The sequence below is a fragment of the Haemaphysalis longicornis genome, unplaced genomic scaffold, assembly GCF_048455015.1.
Source record: "Haemaphysalis longicornis isolate Haplotype H1 unplaced genomic scaffold, Haemaphysalis longicornis Haplotype H1 scaffold_7, whole genome shotgun sequence".
Classification (NCBI taxonomy): Eukaryota; Metazoa; Arthropoda; class Arachnida; order Ixodida; family Ixodidae; genus Haemaphysalis; species Haemaphysalis longicornis.
Window position 1 is genome coordinate 26107899 of NW_027526422.1, and position 17308 is coordinate 26125206.

Genomic DNA, 17308 nt, shown 5'->3' on the forward strand with positions numbered 1-17308 from the left:
TCAGCTTAACGACTGCTGATTACAACATTTGCATGAAGGTTTTGGCTAGAAGATTGCAAGGAGTAATAAAAACAATTGTTGGAACCCTTCAAACATGTGGAATTCAGGGACGATCTATTTTTACCAATATTCATGTCGCAAGAAGTGTATTAGAGTGTTGCGACGCTCTAGGGGGCCACGTGGGGATGATCCAAATTGATTTGCAGAAGGCCGTTGACCGTGTTGCGCATAACATTCATTTCTCAGTGTTAGAACACGTTAACTTAGGATCCGTCATCATCGAAGGTGTAAAAATGTCGTACACTCAGTGCTCAGCTAGTGTTATTGTAAACAAAAGAGTGGGACGAAGTTTTGATATACTGTCGTCGGTGAGGCAGGAGTGCCCCTTGAGTCCCTTGTTGTTTGCGATTTATCTTGAACCCCTTTGTTTAAAGATTCTTCAAAATGGAAATATACATGGATTCCGTTTGCACTCCAGTGAAGTTAAAATTTTGTCATATGCCGATGACACCGCTGATTTTCGTAGTGTGAGTGAGGTGGTGAACGATCTAAAGCAATTTTGCGAGTTGTCTGCCAGTGCAGTTAAGTGGAACAAGTGCATAGGATTTTGGCACGGTGACTGGCAAAGCAGGCCAGTGTTTTTCGAGAACATGCGTTGGACGACAACTCCGGCCAGGTATCTGGGCATCCCACTTGAAAACTACCAGGACGCTAGAGAGTACTTGGGCGGAGAAACTGATAAAGTTGGAGAGAAAGTAACACAATGGGGTGGAAGGGATCTGTCAATGTTTGCCCGTGCATCAGTATGTAATGTGTTTGCTGTTGCCAAGGTATGGTACGTCCTACAGGCGATTTGTATGTCAAGAAGGAACATACAAAAGCTGCACAGAGTGTTTGCGGTGTTTTTGTGGAGCTCAAGTTGGGAGCGCATGAGTCGACCTAATTTGTTTCGCTCGGTGAAAAGTGGTGGATTGGGACTGGCACATTTGTTTATCCGACAAATAGTTTCTAGGTTTATGTTTCTGAGAGATCAGAGAGATTGCTTTCTACGTACTGTGGTACAAGTCCGAATACGTGATGTTATTCCAGACTATGTAGTTTCAACTTCTGAAATGCGATGTGTACGTGTGCGTGGGTTTTTGCGCGAAGTGGCGGATGCTTTTAGGATTTTAAGGGTTAGGTTTTCCTCGGAGTATTTAAGTAGTGTACCGCGGAAACGTTTGTACAAAGATATGATTGATGTGTGTCTGCCTGTTCCGGTTTATCGTCAGTTATATGCAGTGGGTCCAGGAAAAGATGTTCTAAAAAAAGTGAAACGAATGCCAGTACATTCATCTGTTAAATCTTTCTTCTTTAAATTTCATAGTGGCACGCTACCGGTAAAACCCTGGCTGCAGGGAAAAGGACTATATGTACACCCATGGACACTTAACTGTAGATTATTCAAAAAGCTGGAAACAATTGCGCACATATTTCTGGACTGTTGGGATGCGGTGTTTCACAGGGGCATCCTCGAACGAACCCTGAAAAAAGACTTACCATTAACGCCTTATGGCATTCGCTTTTTGCCCGTAAAAAATGGTGGAGGCGTGCCCTATGATATGTTCATGGCACTTAGTCTGAATTCTATGTGGAAGACTCGCATGGCGGTTCAAAATGCCGAAGAGGATGCTCGCACAGTGCGAGAGTACTTCATTGAAAGCGTTGCTTATATAAGAGAAGTTTATCGAGACATGCCGTCAGAACCCGAGTGGTTACCCATTCTGGATGTTCTAGCGCAATTTAAGATGTTTTAAGCCACTCCCTTCAGCCGATTGGTGGCTAGAGCTACTAATTTGTGTACTGATCGACAGTGCGTATTGTGTTGTCGCCAAGCAGGCAATAAAGAAAAAAAGTCCGTGGCCGAGTGGTCTAGAGTGCCAGGTTTCGTATTTTGCTATTCGCAAGTTCGAATCCCCGAGGTACCTTTTTTCTGTAATTTGATTTTTTCGTTTTTGGTCGATGTTTTTTATACCGAGTTCACTCTTTTTCGGCCGTAATGTTCACTGCCCTACGAGCGAGTTCGCAGAACGCGCGCAGGCTGACACTGACGCGCTAGCGAGTTCTCGTTGGCGTGCTGTTGCCATAAGCACGACTGCTTGCGGGCAGTGGGCACAGGCCAGAATCACCAGACCCTTGGCCTGGTGCGAACACGCTTTTTACGATACAGGCATGAGTGAGGCAAGCTCCAAATATGGGGGAAAAGCGCATGGCATTTGACCGTCTGCGGTGACGCGGAGGGCATCCATCCACTGCGTAGGGCTGGGCTAGTGATTGCTACGATTCCAAGCCGTCCTGGGAGGCTTATCTTGTGCATTTTACAGCCGACAACATGGCAGACGCGCGGTATGGCGCTTATTGAGATATCCAGAATGTCCATCCAACGATAAGGTCGGATGTCAAGCATGTTGTTTTACAGAACCGAAACCGAAACTTCTTTGAATGCTAATCTTGGGCATCGTCCAATCACGTGCACCTCCTCCCGACGTCACAGCCTTTAGTTGGTGCGGCTGCAGCAGACCGCGCAAGGTAGTTTTTTTTTCGGGCTTTATAAAATAATTACCGACTTATCAACCGGATAAACGATGAAAAGTGTGTTAATTTGAGCCAGTCTGCGCAGTGCAAGCAAAAACGGGAAATTGACAACTTCACTTCAGTGTCCCTTTAAAGCATGTACTGTGCGGGCATACCTGAACACATTGAGTCGTGAAAACCCGGAATTCCAGTGTAGTCATTTATTTGTGTGAATAAATGCTGCACCGACGGAAGCAATTCCACTTATTAAGCACTCCATGGCAGAACTTGTTGATGTGTGTGGGTGGTGTCTTCACGACTGCATTTGATTTCAGCTTTCTTGATCGCATTTGAGCGTCTCCGGTGACGCGGAGGGCGTACAACCACTGCCGCACTGCGCTAGTGATTGTTACGATTCCAAGCCGTGCTGGTAGGCTTATCTGACGAACTTTACAGCCGACAACATGGCAGAAGCGCGGTACGCCGATAATTGAAATATCCGGAATGCCCAGCCAGCGATAATGTCGGATGCTAAGAATGTTGTTTCGCAGAACCGAAAGCGAAACTGGTTGGAAATTGGAATTCTGAACTCTAACATCATCCAATCACGCAGCACTTTGTATGGATGTCACCGGTCTAGTTGGTGCGGCCGCCGTAAACCACGCAGGGTAGTTTTTCTTCTTTCAAATTTTATAAAACAAATACGCCTTACGGACCGAATAAACGATGAGAAGTGTGCTTATTTGAGCGAGCCTTCGTAGTGCTAGTAAAAACTGGAGCTTGACCTGCCCCAAAACGTTGACACATGGGCGTTTTCTCTTTTCGCCTACATCGGAAAAGCATCTACCGCGGCCGGGATCGAACCCGCGTCCTTGGCCTCGGCAGCACAATGCCTCAGAAACTGAGCCACCACGGCGGGTAAATTACCAATCTGATGATAACACTCAATTACTTCCATGATGACGAGCATTTTGCTTTGCTTTTCAGTTGGCCATGCAAGCAAAAAAATCCGAAGAGGAAAAAATGAGCCTTTATGAATTCAGCAAGGAGTTGGCTGTCAACGTGAGTGAAACCTGTCGTTCTTGCTCAGAAAGCAGCGAGTCGCTTTTGGTAAAGTCCAGCTACTCACGAAGTTGTATCCTTCGATATTTGGTGCTTTGCAAAATCTATGTTGCTTTGTAAAGGCTGTGCATCGCGTTATTGTAAAAACTCTACTTGCGTCGACAGGATTCGTGAGGGGGTAGTTTTCTCGCAATGGCATGCAGCGGGAGTACTCGCGGGAGTAATCATACGGATGAGAATTTAGAACAGCGGGGGGAAGAAAGAAGTGGGGAGCGATGGGAGTTTAAAACAGGGGGGGGGGGGAAGCTGGGGGAATTTTTTAGGTTAGCTAGGAGTAGGGCAAGTAAGTTGAATAAAACATGGAAGTCGGTTGCTTACAACCGCCGTCCCGATGCAAAGGGAGAGCCACTAATCATCATCATCACATCAAGGTGAGGGTAAGGGAGGGTTCGGGTACACTCTTTCATGCCAAAGGTAATATGCATGTGCAAGACTATCACCCCCTCCCCCCCTTTTTTTTCCAGAACATGCCCCGTTCCTCTGCACATGATTTTTTAAAAAGTTGACACAAAAGAACAGTATGTAACAAAAAATCCAGCATTTTAAAGTTTGTACAGAAACTTACTTCGCGTGATATGGTTGCTTGCATAAGTGTTTGTATTCCGTGACGCACTCAGACTGTACTTGCTCATAAAAATCCGAACGTTCAACCGAGAGCCATGTCGAAATACATTCAACCACAACGAACTCTTGCTGACCGCCCTCGGTTACCTGGGCCAGTGGAGTGGCCGATTCATTATCTCTTGCCACAGCGTCCTCGCTCTTCGAAGCAGTAATCTCAGCGTCCGCTACGCGCTCATAAGATTTTGCTCTCGACAGTCGCGGAACTATGCCTCGGCGGGGCTTCTTTCAAGCAGCAACTTACTGGATCTATCCGAAAACAGGCGCAGATATTTTAGTAGTAGGAGACGAGAAACTACGGCCTGCGTCTGCAGGACTCCACAGGGGCCCTCTAAGTTAATTTTAGCAATTGGTAAGCACACGCTTCGCGCCTCTACGACCTGTTTTCCCCGAACACACTACCCTGTAAACAGATGCGGATCTTGGTACGCAGGATGAACATCAGCCGTCGCCGTCGAATAGCCCATCACCCGGAGCGGTTTGTCATAATGTACAATTGTCGCGCATGTAGGGATTTCACAGCAGCATGTTATCGTCACTGTGGTCGACCAAGTGAAAAGCAAACATTGCCTTTGGGCAGCTTGCTGCGAAATCCCGTATTTCGCCACGGTTGAAGCACGCAGGCCATTCCCGCATCTCAAACGCCCTCATTCTGTACTGGGCGTTGATCTTTTCCTGGAAAGCTCTGCCTTTCGGCACAGACCGGTCAGTAATCTCCATGAAATCTCTGTGCGGGTCTTTAGGCTCCAACGAACGACGTACGGCAAACTCCTCGGCGAGTTCAGCTGCTTTCTCTGCAGGGTTTACCTCTTGCCAGTCGTGCAGACGTCTCCTAATGTTGTCAGGTAATCGGTGCTGAAATTGCTCTAGCCCAAAGCACTGAATGACCCTTTCGTACCCACCCAAAGCCCTTGTTTTTTTAGCCACTCTTCCATGTCGGAATTAAGCTTGCAGGCGAACTTCTAGTACAATTGGCGCTTAGCTACTCGCGGTGTGACGGAACTTATGCCGAGATGTCTCAGCTGACAGCCTGTACTCACGAAGAAGGCTTGATTTGCCCCCGTCGTAGTCTTCTTCCCCCTGCTCACTGACAAGCGGGCCACCACGGCAGACGCATCGCTTGGCAATAGCGTAAGCAATCGCTGCAGCCATGTCTCGTGGCTTAACTGGGCATTCTTGCACTAATGCAGAAAACTGACAAAAAGAGACTTATGTCTCTACCTACCTTATAGGGTCTCATAAGATCTCTACTCAGCCTTCGCGGACTGCACGCATCTGTCACCCAGAAGTTGAGTGGGCGACATTCGGAGCTCCAGGCCTTTCTCGTCAGTTTCCTTTTCTGGTATTCTTTAGACCCGCCGGAGTAGCAGTTTTTCTCGTTCGAGTTTATGTTCTCATTTTTCTATTCCTAGATCTCATGTTCTTCGGTTCGCTCCCTAGTTCCTGTCCTCGCTTTTATTTCTCGTGTTCCTGTTGCTGTTTTTCTAGCTGGCATTCAGCCGCTGCCGCGTGACGTTTAGCAGTCTCCCCTTCATTGATAAGCTGAATGCATTAAGACACCTTCCCATTATTAGCCTCACCAAGTATAGCCTTTGTCAACTACGGCTTCCTTAGCGCTTCCGAAACATCTAAACGCTACTATCCCGCAAACGCCAGCAACTGCGTTTTTTTTACGCTATGAGCCGTCTAAAGCATCTGTTCCCCAGGACACAAAAATAGTCTTTCGCGAATAACCCCCGCGGCACAGTCACATACCTACCACCTATCATCTGAAGCCTGGTAAAACTCAGTGGGCAGCAGTCTCGCAATGCCGGTCACGCCAACGTCTCTGAGGCGACTTGACGTCGCCGTTTGCAGAAGCTTTTCAGAACACGTACCCTTTGCTGCAGCCGGCAGTACTCCCTTTGCGTTGCTGTGTAACGGCTGCAACGGTTACCACGATATTTGCGTAGGCGCCTCCATGGCGCCTCTTTAAAAAAAAATGGCTGCGTATCGCTCACTTCAGTGCAAATGTCGTCGAAATACTATAGGCTGCTGCCGCCCTTGCCACGTAAATGTCTCTCTTCACTCCACCGCAAATTTCTCATGCTCTTCCTTTCCCTTTCAATCCTGCGACGATAAACACGGAGGAGGTTTGCGAAGGTCAATTCAATTTTCCCGCGTTCCACTGCTCGCGTGCAATTTATAAGAACATTTTGTTACTGTTGAACTTGGAATACTGCTACGAGGTCCAGGCTCGCGCGAGCTCTTTTTGCATTTTAGGGTCAAAATATTGTTTTCAACGGCTTGTTGTTATTTGCAATCGTAAAAGTCAAGTATACATTTATTTTCAATTAAAAGAACAGTGCAGGTAGCAGTTGTGCATCGATGTTTTAGTTCATATATGGCTAATATTTTATTTTTGCTCAACATTGTTTACAAGAATGAAGCATATGTTTCCAGATTTAGAAATACAGAAATGCTTTGCCAGTATAAACCTGCCGTTAAAATATTCCTTTAATGAGAGGGCTGGTTCGGGCCTGTTGGTAGGACATGGAAAATAATGTCAGCGCTAAGACTAGGACGAACAAGTAGACAGCGAGTAGCGCCTTGTGTGCGTCTACTCACTTGTCCTTGTTGTCCTAGCGCTTCCATTATTTGCTATTCCTTTAACTTTTGGCCGGAAGGCTGAATTGAGCGACCGACAGACAGACAGACAGACAGACAGACAGACAGACAGACAGACATACAGGCGTACAACAGACCAAATTTTTAGGGTATGAGTAGCCCAAGAAAGACTATCGTGTTTAAAATGTGCAGGGACCCGAACTCCTCTCCGGCATTGCTGGACAATCTGATAGCGCTGCTCCCAACGGCTGCTTGCGAACGGACGCAAATGGGGCGCGACACAGGTTATTCGTAAGAGTCCATTAAAAGAAGACACCTGCAGTTGATAAATCGAGCTTGTGGGATTCTTTTTATTTTTTCCTGATAGTTTTCAATGGCCAAAGTTTTTAAGAAGGATTTTCAAGGCCTAAATATTAACATCACTGGAAAAACGGACGTGCTTGTTCAGTATATCGATTATTATGTGGCCGCTGTGAACCTCATGAAGTGCACGCCCTTGTAAGTAGACTTTATTTATTTATTTATTTGTTTATTTCATTGTATCGAACCAAAAAAAAAATACCGATTCAGGATTCGGTTTCGGTTCAAGTTCGGGTGAAATCATTCTGTTCCGGTTCAGTCGGTTCAGTTCCGGTTCGACTATATCAACCCGAACCGGTTCGCCAACCAGTTCGGTTTGTTAGAATAATAGCGAAATGCGATTTTTTTTTTGCAGTTTAAAGCGACCATGACAACTAAAGGCAATTCTGGTGCATTCAAAATACTGATTTTTTCCCTGTAAATGTTCCGCAATTTTAACATCAACAGTGAGCAATTGGGCAAGGTATTGAAAAAATACACATGAAGTACTGACGATTTACAGCTAGTTTCCGGCCCGTCCCTTATGTTATCCTCCGGACTACTTAAAACCAACAAGGGTCATAACTGTCTGTGGGGTACACTTGGTTCCGCTACTTTTTTGTTTTGTTGGAATCGCAATCTCCTCTCTGGAATCGCATATCACCCTGAACGTTAAACCTTAAAGTTAGGCCTGGCCACCGTTGAGTCCCCTACGTACATTAGCAGGAGACGTGTTTAAAGCCCAGCGGTGTACTTATTTTCATCAGTTGTGGCGCAAGAAAAATAATCCTACAGCAGCTAGGTAAATGCTAATTCGATTATTTCTACACCTAGGGTAATATTTTTAGCAGTCATCCACTCGATGGTGCGAGACAAAATGTTTTTAGAAGTGATCAGCGCCAAGTCATTCATTATCACTCTGATCACTGATATACATTTTGAGATAGTGATTACGGACGTGTGCGTCACTGTGAATGTCTCCGTAACGCCTGACCACTGCCCCCGTTCCGTCCACTGAACTGCGGAATCTTATAACAAATATTGCGATTATGAACTGAAAGGTACTTAATTAGACTATCGTTGTTGTGGTTTGAGGGAAAGGAAAAGGAAAGGAAGCGCAAAGGGGATATATTAGAGGTCAGCAGGGAGCTCACCAGCATACAGCTCAAGACGGGGGAGGGGGAGTAGGGGGAGGGACTAGTAAAGCACAATATAAAACTCTTTTGACGAGGCGCTCTTTAATTTGTTGGCAGCAGTATCCCCCCCCTTCCCCTTGAAACCAGTAGCAGTACCAGCAGATAAGTGATGTGACTAGTAAGGGAAGCGCATGTCCAAAAACAAAGCATCCCTGAAAATACAAAACAGCAGAAAAAACGCAAAATATAACCGCTCAGCAAATGCAACAATGCGAACCGGCCTGTCTCTCTCCCTGCGCCCTCTACATCTATAGTGCCGTTTTTTATCCAAGACGAAATACGTACAGCACCTGCAAGGTCGGGGGCAAAGTTTCTTGCAAAATGCGTGCCATACGCTAACAGCTTTCTCTGCGATATCTATAATTCTAATATTGATCTCTTAAAAAATTGGTTCCAATTCACGCTGTAAAGGTGATTGGAAAGCAAAGCTTTAAACGACACCCACAATTGCCCATGCGAGGTCACTTGAATTCACACACGTGGCTCTACAAAGAGTGAAACCAAAGATTCTGCCAGCCGTTACCTGTAATTCGCGGGGGCGGCGTCGGCCACAGCCGGGCTAGAGCGGCGGACGCCACCGCTGTAGCCCGGCAGTGCGTCCGCAGAAAGAAGACGGAGAGGAGCGTCGTTCGAAGGGTTAGACAGCGGAACCTAGCCATCCTGATGTGCTAGCTTGGGGTTACACCACCGCGCCACACATGCGCAGACACCGAAACAATTCGCTTATGCCCATTTATGCCGATTAAAACTAGTTAGTTTAGTAAGTTTGAGAATTTCGAGAAAGCTGAGAGAACTTTTATAATCACTATTTATGGGAACCAGTTGTTCCTTTCGCCTTTTGGCCTCTTAAAACACAACCTCTTAAAACACTTCTTAAAACACCTCAATACCTCTTAAAACACAACCGAATCGGTATTCACCAATTTAGAAAACGAGTCCCATTCGTGGCAAACAATTTCAAAAGGTAGCGTTTCTCTAGCGGTCAGATCTCTGTATGTGGTCTCTACATTTTGTTTTTCCGCCCTGCAAACAAATCCTTAACGTATCTTTGCCGTACGACCACTTAATTCCATCGGGTGCGGTTTACCCAGGAGGTGCAGTCAAACAACTTAATCAAGCTGTGCGAATTGAGCGAGCAATGGACGCGAAGCTGCGCTAAAACAGGCCCAGAACAACCGTCGCTAAAGCAGACGACAAAGCCGTACCGCCGTGTGCCCGCCGGCGAGCAGGCATCTACGCGCGGGGAACGCTGAAATTCGCCGCGGCATCTACAGTGTGCTTCATTGGCCGGGCGGTGCTTGTTTGGATATTTCTTACTACCGCTCGGCACGCATATGCATAGGGTATTCCGGAATGCACCCGGCTTGTGCTCCCACGCCCTGGCTCTCTGTCCTCGTGATGTATTTATCAGCCATTATGGGGTGGCGTGTTTGTTTAAGGTACTAAACATTTTTGGTTGAGCGTGCGCTACGGACATGCGAACGCAGTAGAGGGGGGCGGGATGTAACGACAGCGCATCAACCTCGGCGATGCGAGCTCACATATGCAACCACTGGGAGTGTTCGTATCCGTGGTCGCCTGTCGGCCCTTCTAGCGAGGTCTCGGCGTCGCGACGACGCAGCTTTCAAGATGGCGGTTGTTCCGGCAGGACTGGAAACCAACCACCCTTTGACTAAAAACGCTGTGCACCGCCGCGGGATATTTACGTACTGAGAAGGCAGCTTTAAGGGTGGAACATGTTTCACCGAAATGAGGGAGGACAGCGCTCCGATCGCACACGCAGACGGCTGAATGCATTTTTATTGTAAGCGATTTCCTTGCCATTAAAGTAATGGTGTTAGTTTTATGAAAGAAGGCATACAAATAAGAGCAAAACTAGCCGGGGCAGCTCAGGAAGCCGAGGGAGTTGTTCATGTTTGTTTAAAGGTGGCAGATTGCGGTACTGTGTACTGAGTGGAACCCTGCTTCTGCTGTATTGAAGTTTTTCGCCTGTTCCGCCACAGCCTCAGGAGCGAAGCGAGTACGTTTCGCTGCCCGTGTGGCACGGAAACGATATTCTCTGTTCGCGGGAAATTTTTTAGCACACGAGATGGAAGAGGAGGAATAAACATTTAATTGACCAGTCAATGTTGTTGGGTTGACCGCCAGGTGGGGGACCTCCTTAGTCCAGGAAGCCGTGGGTTTTGGCGGCCTGTCTCGCCCGGTCTATTAGATGTTGTTGGTGATCCGGGTTGGAGCTGGTCAACCGACCCTCCAACTGCTCAAATGAGGGATTAGGGTTGGTGGCAAGGGATCAGCCCACGCCATCAGCATAGTGAATAATCAGGGACTGGAGCTAGCGTCAGCTTCGATACCTACCAAGTACATCGACACCGCCGAAAAAGCAGCCATTGCCCTTGCACGAGATGGCGGTGACAGAATTTAGGGGAAAGGTATGAGCAAATTTTATTTTTCTTAACTGTTGACGGCGCTCATCCCTATATATAATATATGCACGCACAGTTACAGCCGTTTCATGCTGAGCATTTTCGATATAGTCAGCTTTTCCTCGAGGCGTTTTTGAACACGCAGAACAACAATGCACGGAACGCTAGCCTACTTAGGTCCAGTACTCGGATGACTTCACCCAGTATACGTTAAGTAGCATCAATGAAATAAATTCTTTCTCTGAAAATTCGGGCCGTATAGACTGCGCTCGAGCCAATGTCCCTAGCTCCTTACAGGATGAAAACGAACATCCCGGGGTGCTCCATAACTATGCCACCACCAAAATCATAGGTCGCTGAAACATCAGGGGACACAGATTGGGACGTTCATTTTCCTGTGCCTTGAGCTATAGAACGCCTCGCGCTTCGATAATACGTGCAGCCTATGAAGCTTTTGTAGACGGGCGACAAAAAAATTCAGGGAAGCTTGCAGTTACGCGCGAGACTTGAATGGCGAAGCTGTTGCGGATGAGCATATTACCGGACATACAGTTCAGTTTCAGTCACTGGAAAAAAAATTCTCGAAAAAACAAATTTTCTGGCAGTTGTGTGCCAGCAATTTTCTGTAAAATTGTTTCCTCTTTTTCATGTTTTTATTTTACGAACATTTTATTTTTTTCACTGCAGAAAATGTATGTCAATTCCCTGTTTTTTGTTTCTTGTTTTCCGCTTTTTTACGAAATTGTTCTTTAATTTAAGGTTCTGTTCTTCCTCCACAGAAAATCTGTGAACCTTCTGTTTTTCACTGTCAGCTATTTTACAGACTATTTGTGTTATGAATACATCGTTTTTCTTACTGAAATTGTAACAATGTACTGTCACGTTTTCGGTAAAATTGTTTTGCTCATTTAACAGTTATAAGGTTAAATTGTGTTGCTTTGACTTATTTTGACACCAATATCTGCCAAAATAAGTCAAAGAAAAAGTTTCCAGCACTTTGACACAATTTCTGTTATGGTCCTTCATAAAAAAACATTTCCTGCTACTTTTTCGCATCTTGGAAGTACTGCAGTTGACTTCGCGGCTTTCTTCTTCATGGGTGAGAATAATCATACATTAAAAAAAAATTAAACATCACCCTGTATCATATTGTTTGAAACTGCCAACACGATTACTGGTGTACAGTACAAAGCATAAGGTGACCACTCAGTCACACAAGAGAGCAGGATGAAAGTATCAATGAGATTATTTTTCTGCCAAATTAAGGTCATTACTACCACGAATTAACTCAGTTTCAGACAGCATATAAACAAAATGAATCAAATATGAGTACTATGAGTATGAACAAAATCACTTTTCATGACATTGTGGCGCAGTGCACAAAAGGAGACTTTCAGTGACAGTGCTGCTGGACTAGGAATGTCACATCTTTTTCAACTTTTAGAAATGCGCGCAAACACGCCACTGAGTTAAAACACACTATTTAAAGAACTTAATCTTGTAGCAAGCACAGTGATGAAGGGTGAGACTTCTGGTGAACGTAAGTGACGTTAAACTGAGGACATCTTCCCTTCAATGACATTACGTTACAACCTGTTCATATCTTGTATTAGTAGAGCACAATACTACTACAATGAGAACTCCGATAAAACTAGGAACACATTTTTTTCTACTTAAAAAAAGAACATCAAGAAAATAACATCAGACGTTTTTTCTGCTTTCTCGAAGCAGAAAGACGCAACACAACGCAAGCAACACGGTAATCAAGAATGAGAGAGGCAGTTTTGTGAGACTACGAACATACCATCTTTTCCACCTTACTAAAATCACACGCACAAAAAAGCAGAGAACATTTAAATCTCCATATAATACCAGAGTAACCAAAGATGCGGCACGTTTGGTGCAAGACGCTTCGTCAGAGGTCTTCATTGCTGCTCAGGGAAGGCGGAGGGGGACGGGGTACTTTCAACACAGTGATCAGAGATGCGACCTTTGGAGACAGGAAAATTAAATGGTGCTTTTGCTTCGCCTTCTCTATCTTTGCTCCCAGGTCGGGGTTGATGGCTGCAGTTACTCTGGAATAACCATAGCATACGTTTTGCATATAAACTACATGTGCACCAACAAAACAACATCGTTTGCAGGGTTTTATGCACGTTATCATGGTGTTATAATACCTGACAGTTGTTTGAAATCAAGTGTTAAGCTAGACTCAGGTGCTTGATAACTGCATTCCGTTTTCTTGTGCTGCCTAGGCGCTGCAGACGTACTACCTGATCAAAGGCAAGGAATATATATAGCAGACTATCAACATTGCAAGGTGGTGAACAAACACAGTTCACTGGATTTCTTCACTGCCCGCTTCACAATACGCAGAGCGAGCAGTCAATCTTGATCTTTTTCACAACCGGCCAAACTGCTTCCGCTGACTGACTAGCCCGTCACTGTAAATTATAAATAACTATTAATTTATACAGATTATCCTACGTAACTCTATCAATGGCTACATCAGCCTTGGCTTCAGTGAGCGGCAGTGGTTCGGCCGGTTGAATAAAAATCAAGACCAATTGCTTTCACCGCGTGAATTGTAAAGCGGGGCGTGAAGTATAGCTACAGCGGCAAGGTCCTCGGAGGATTAGCCGAATCACCCCCCTACCCAGCGACCCATGTTGCAAGACTAGATTTCCGTGGTTCCGCCAACTGAAGCGGAACTTTGTTTTGCTTGTTTTTATTTTATTATTTGTCCTTGCTGGCGGAAAGAGGGGTGCGTCCGACTATGTTCCGCGTAATGCGCCGCTCGCACTAAAAGCCCTCCATCACGGCCACCGCCGCTGTTCTCGTCCGTTCGGCGGAGGCAGCGGAGGGACTTTGCTCGCACCACCCAAGCTCTGTTTCCGAGCATACTACGCGACTATAGTTGATGACAGGGTAAGAATGCAGCTCCGCCCACAAGCGTTGTTTGGCCGCTAGCTGACTCTCCGCGGTTAGAAAAAATAGTTCGTTATATTGCAGCTGTTTATACCCATGATTACTAATATGAGCGGCTGACAGTATAATCATCTGATTATGATGTCGTTTATATATGTTTCATTCCGAAGAATGAATAATTTTCACAGGAAAAAGAAAAAGTCATCCTCATTTAAAACTGGCTCAGGAGAAAAAAAATTACTCACTAAAACAAAGGTTATTCTTGATAGAAACTATTTACGGTGTATTTTATGCTTAAATAAAAGCTATCTGTGATTGTTTTACTGTTCGACAACAGAAATAAACATATAAACAACGCGCACACGATTTTTTAGGTCTGAATAGTTCGAATTTCGACCGCTGCACGTCGCTTAGCCGTCGTCTGCTTGGAGAAACATAATCAACATAATGGTCGTCGTTATATTTTGTCGGGCTCGTCGCAGTTCGACTATTTCTTCACTTCGCGTGTGCAATCATTGTCAAGAAATGTAGTCGGTACAATATCTTCCACAGCCATCATCACCGCTAAATCAAGCGTCGTAAACGCAGGGTGGAAGAAAGGGGCGGTTCGTCGCCGCAATAGCTGGATGCAGTGCACGGACTGTGTAAGCCCAGGGTGAAAAGGAAACCAGCGGCGAAAATTTATCGGTGTCTTTCAGAAATCGGCCGCGATATCAACGGGCCACGCATTGTTCTATGCGACTGTTTCGAACGTAGTGACGCACTGCAAACACCTATCGCGGCGACGCACGTAACCGTGGAGGTATACGTGCGTAGGTGTAGGTGCTGTAGGTGCGAAGAAACAAGCGTTATTTTATTCCGCTTAAACGAGACGACAACACCGTAAGCGCGAGCAGGGAACTGCGGGATGTTAAACGTTACAAGACTAAGCATTTCTACTTCACGAGACACGCGAGTGGCAAGACGCTCTACGTCAGTTGGTTAGACTGACAGTATACAGTGTCATGCTTTCAATCCAGGCGACCATTTCCGAGGTGTTTCCCGGCGATGTAATAAAAAAGCTGCCGGCGTTTCTTTAGTGTCATATCACCACCGCGCAGTTTACAGTGGAATGATAACGCAGAGAACCCCAACTGACTGTGAAAATTGATAGAAAAACACCCTTAAGCACTAGCAGCCGCCTAAAAAAATTGCTGTTGCGAGCTTTTATGGAAAAAAACGAATAGTGACCTACAAATGCATCCGTCCGAAGTTCGTTTCCAAGTTGTGCTACATTCAACTTTCATTGGCTTTACACTGATGTGCAGCAGCCTACCGTGAAGATATTTTTATTGTTGATGAGGCTTTTGAAATAGCATACATAAACAAAATATTCGGTTCAACGTGTAGTTGCTTTGCAGCCATGTCATGTCAAGCTTTTGTGGAAGCATTTTAATTTCTGATAATCTTCCCGAAGCCAATAATCTTCCCCTATGTACACCAAACAGTGACGTCGAACACTGACTGCCCCATACGAAACCTGAACGAACAGCTATACCAGTGCACTCAATTCTTACTGCACCTATTTAGACAACCACACTCAACAGGCCCAATGATATGAGTATGAACGTGAGATCTAAGTGAATTATTTAAAAATGTGCCGACATCTCCATGCAAGCATTTCCATTTTATCCACTTCTGCAACCAATCAGAGCACCAAACTGGAACAGGGAGAAGAAATAATTAATTCTCATTGCCCCTTGTCAAGGTGTCATGGGCTACTGCACAAGCATTTTCTATTCTTACCACACTTTCCAGCCAGCAGCAGCAAAGTGGCACCCTGAAAGCCTGACATTGGATCCATTTTGATTTGCTGCACCAGTGTTTTCAATGCCTAATGCAGCTCTAAAGCCAAAAGCAGCATTGTGTACGTGAAAAGCAGTGACTTCACAGCGTGAAGGTGTGGCATGAATTCATTCTAACGTACTACATAAGCATCTTCAACTCTCACCACAACTTCATGGCCAGAAACTACAATGTGTGTGCGAGAGAAGCAGCGATTTCATAGCCTGGAAGTTTGGCATAAATGTATTCTAACGTACTATGTAAGTGTCTTCAACCCTCACCACAACTTCATGGCTAAAAGCTACAATGTGTGCATAAAAGGCAGCGACATCACGGCTTGAAGGCCTGGCATAAACACATTCCAACGTATTTTATTAGAGCTTGATTGATTGATTGTGTGGTTTAACGCGCCGACGCAACGCAGGCGATGAGGCGCGCCGTAGTGGAGGGCTCCGGATTAATTTTGACCACCTGGGGATCTTTATCGTGCGCCGAAATCTCGTACACACGGGCGTTTTTGCTTTTCGCCTCCATCAGAAAAGCGGTTATTAGAGCTTTCACTTCTTACCATAGCTTTCTAGTCAGAAGGAGTAGTTCAACCTTGCAAAGGAGTTACATAGCATCTTGAAGAAGTGACGTAAAATCGTTGCGACCTGCTGAGTAAGTTTTTCCAATTTTTACTGCGTCTGAACCAGCTGGAAGCAACAGTGCGCACAGAAAGCAGCGACATGACACTCTGGAGGCCTGAAGTTGAACCATTTTGATATGCCGCATCACTGCTTTCTATTATTCTTGCAGCTGTATAACCAGAATCAACAGTGCATGCTTGAAAAGTATGAACATAGCATTCTGAAGGGGTGACATACCTCATTTCTACATGATACACAAGTGTTAGCAATTATTACCACAGCTCTTCAACCTGAACCACCTTCAGTCACTGTTTGAAGGCTCTCCACAGTTGCTGGAACAATAAAACCATCTAAAAGTGGGAAGCGGTGTTGAATCTAAATTAAAGTATGCTCCATGATAAGACGCTCAAACATGTCCTCCACTCTGTATAATAACAGCCTATCATGACAGAGACACTGGAAATCTGAATGTCTGCCAATACACTGTAACCCCTTTGTTGAAACTTAAACTGCACAAGCACCAAAATGCAATCATTAAACTACAGCCATCACTATGAAACACAGCTGCAATAGACAAATTTTTATAACTCATAAAGCCCATCACACAAACTGCATGAAAATAAAGGGGAGATAAACTATTGGTTCATTCCTACTAAACGCATTCAGCTATTTCAAAACAACTTTAACAGCTCACGACACTTATGAGAAATTCCACACTGCACACGAAATACGCAGCCTCAGTACATGCATAGTCAGTTTCTCTGATGCCACTTAGTGTAGCGATGGGAACATACGCACCATAAGCTTAGCAGGCATAATAAAAAGCTGCGCGCGTGTGTATTTTTGGCAGTGTATAAAAAACTACGTGGTCATGTTGCGGGGCCACACATTTCCGGCTTCCTTCAACGACGTGGTTCAAAATCCACCAATCATGCAGTTCCGATGTTTATTTAGCCCTCTTATACGTTTCAAAAATGCTACTGATTGCGACCAACCAATGAGTCAAGAAACGAAACGCAACCACATTTGATTACCTCAACAATACTCGCACTCGTTCATACTT

At 45.3% G+C, this 17308-nt stretch overlaps 1 protein-coding gene across 2 annotated transcripts in view; it reads left to right on the top strand.

Moving 5' to 3' along the window:
* LOC144147353 (neprilysin-1-like) overlaps positions 1-17308 on the top strand; it is a 109025-nt gene that overhangs the window by 29969 nt on the left and 61748 nt on the right. For both annotated transcript variants that reach the window (XM_077679465.1, XM_077679466.1), the window contains exons 8-9: positions 3541-3615; positions 7271-7401. In XM_077679465.1, the coding sequence (XP_077535591.1) occupies positions 3541-3615; positions 7271-7401 (206 nt within the window). The remainder of the gene's footprint in view (positions 1-3540; positions 3616-7270; positions 7402-17308) is intronic.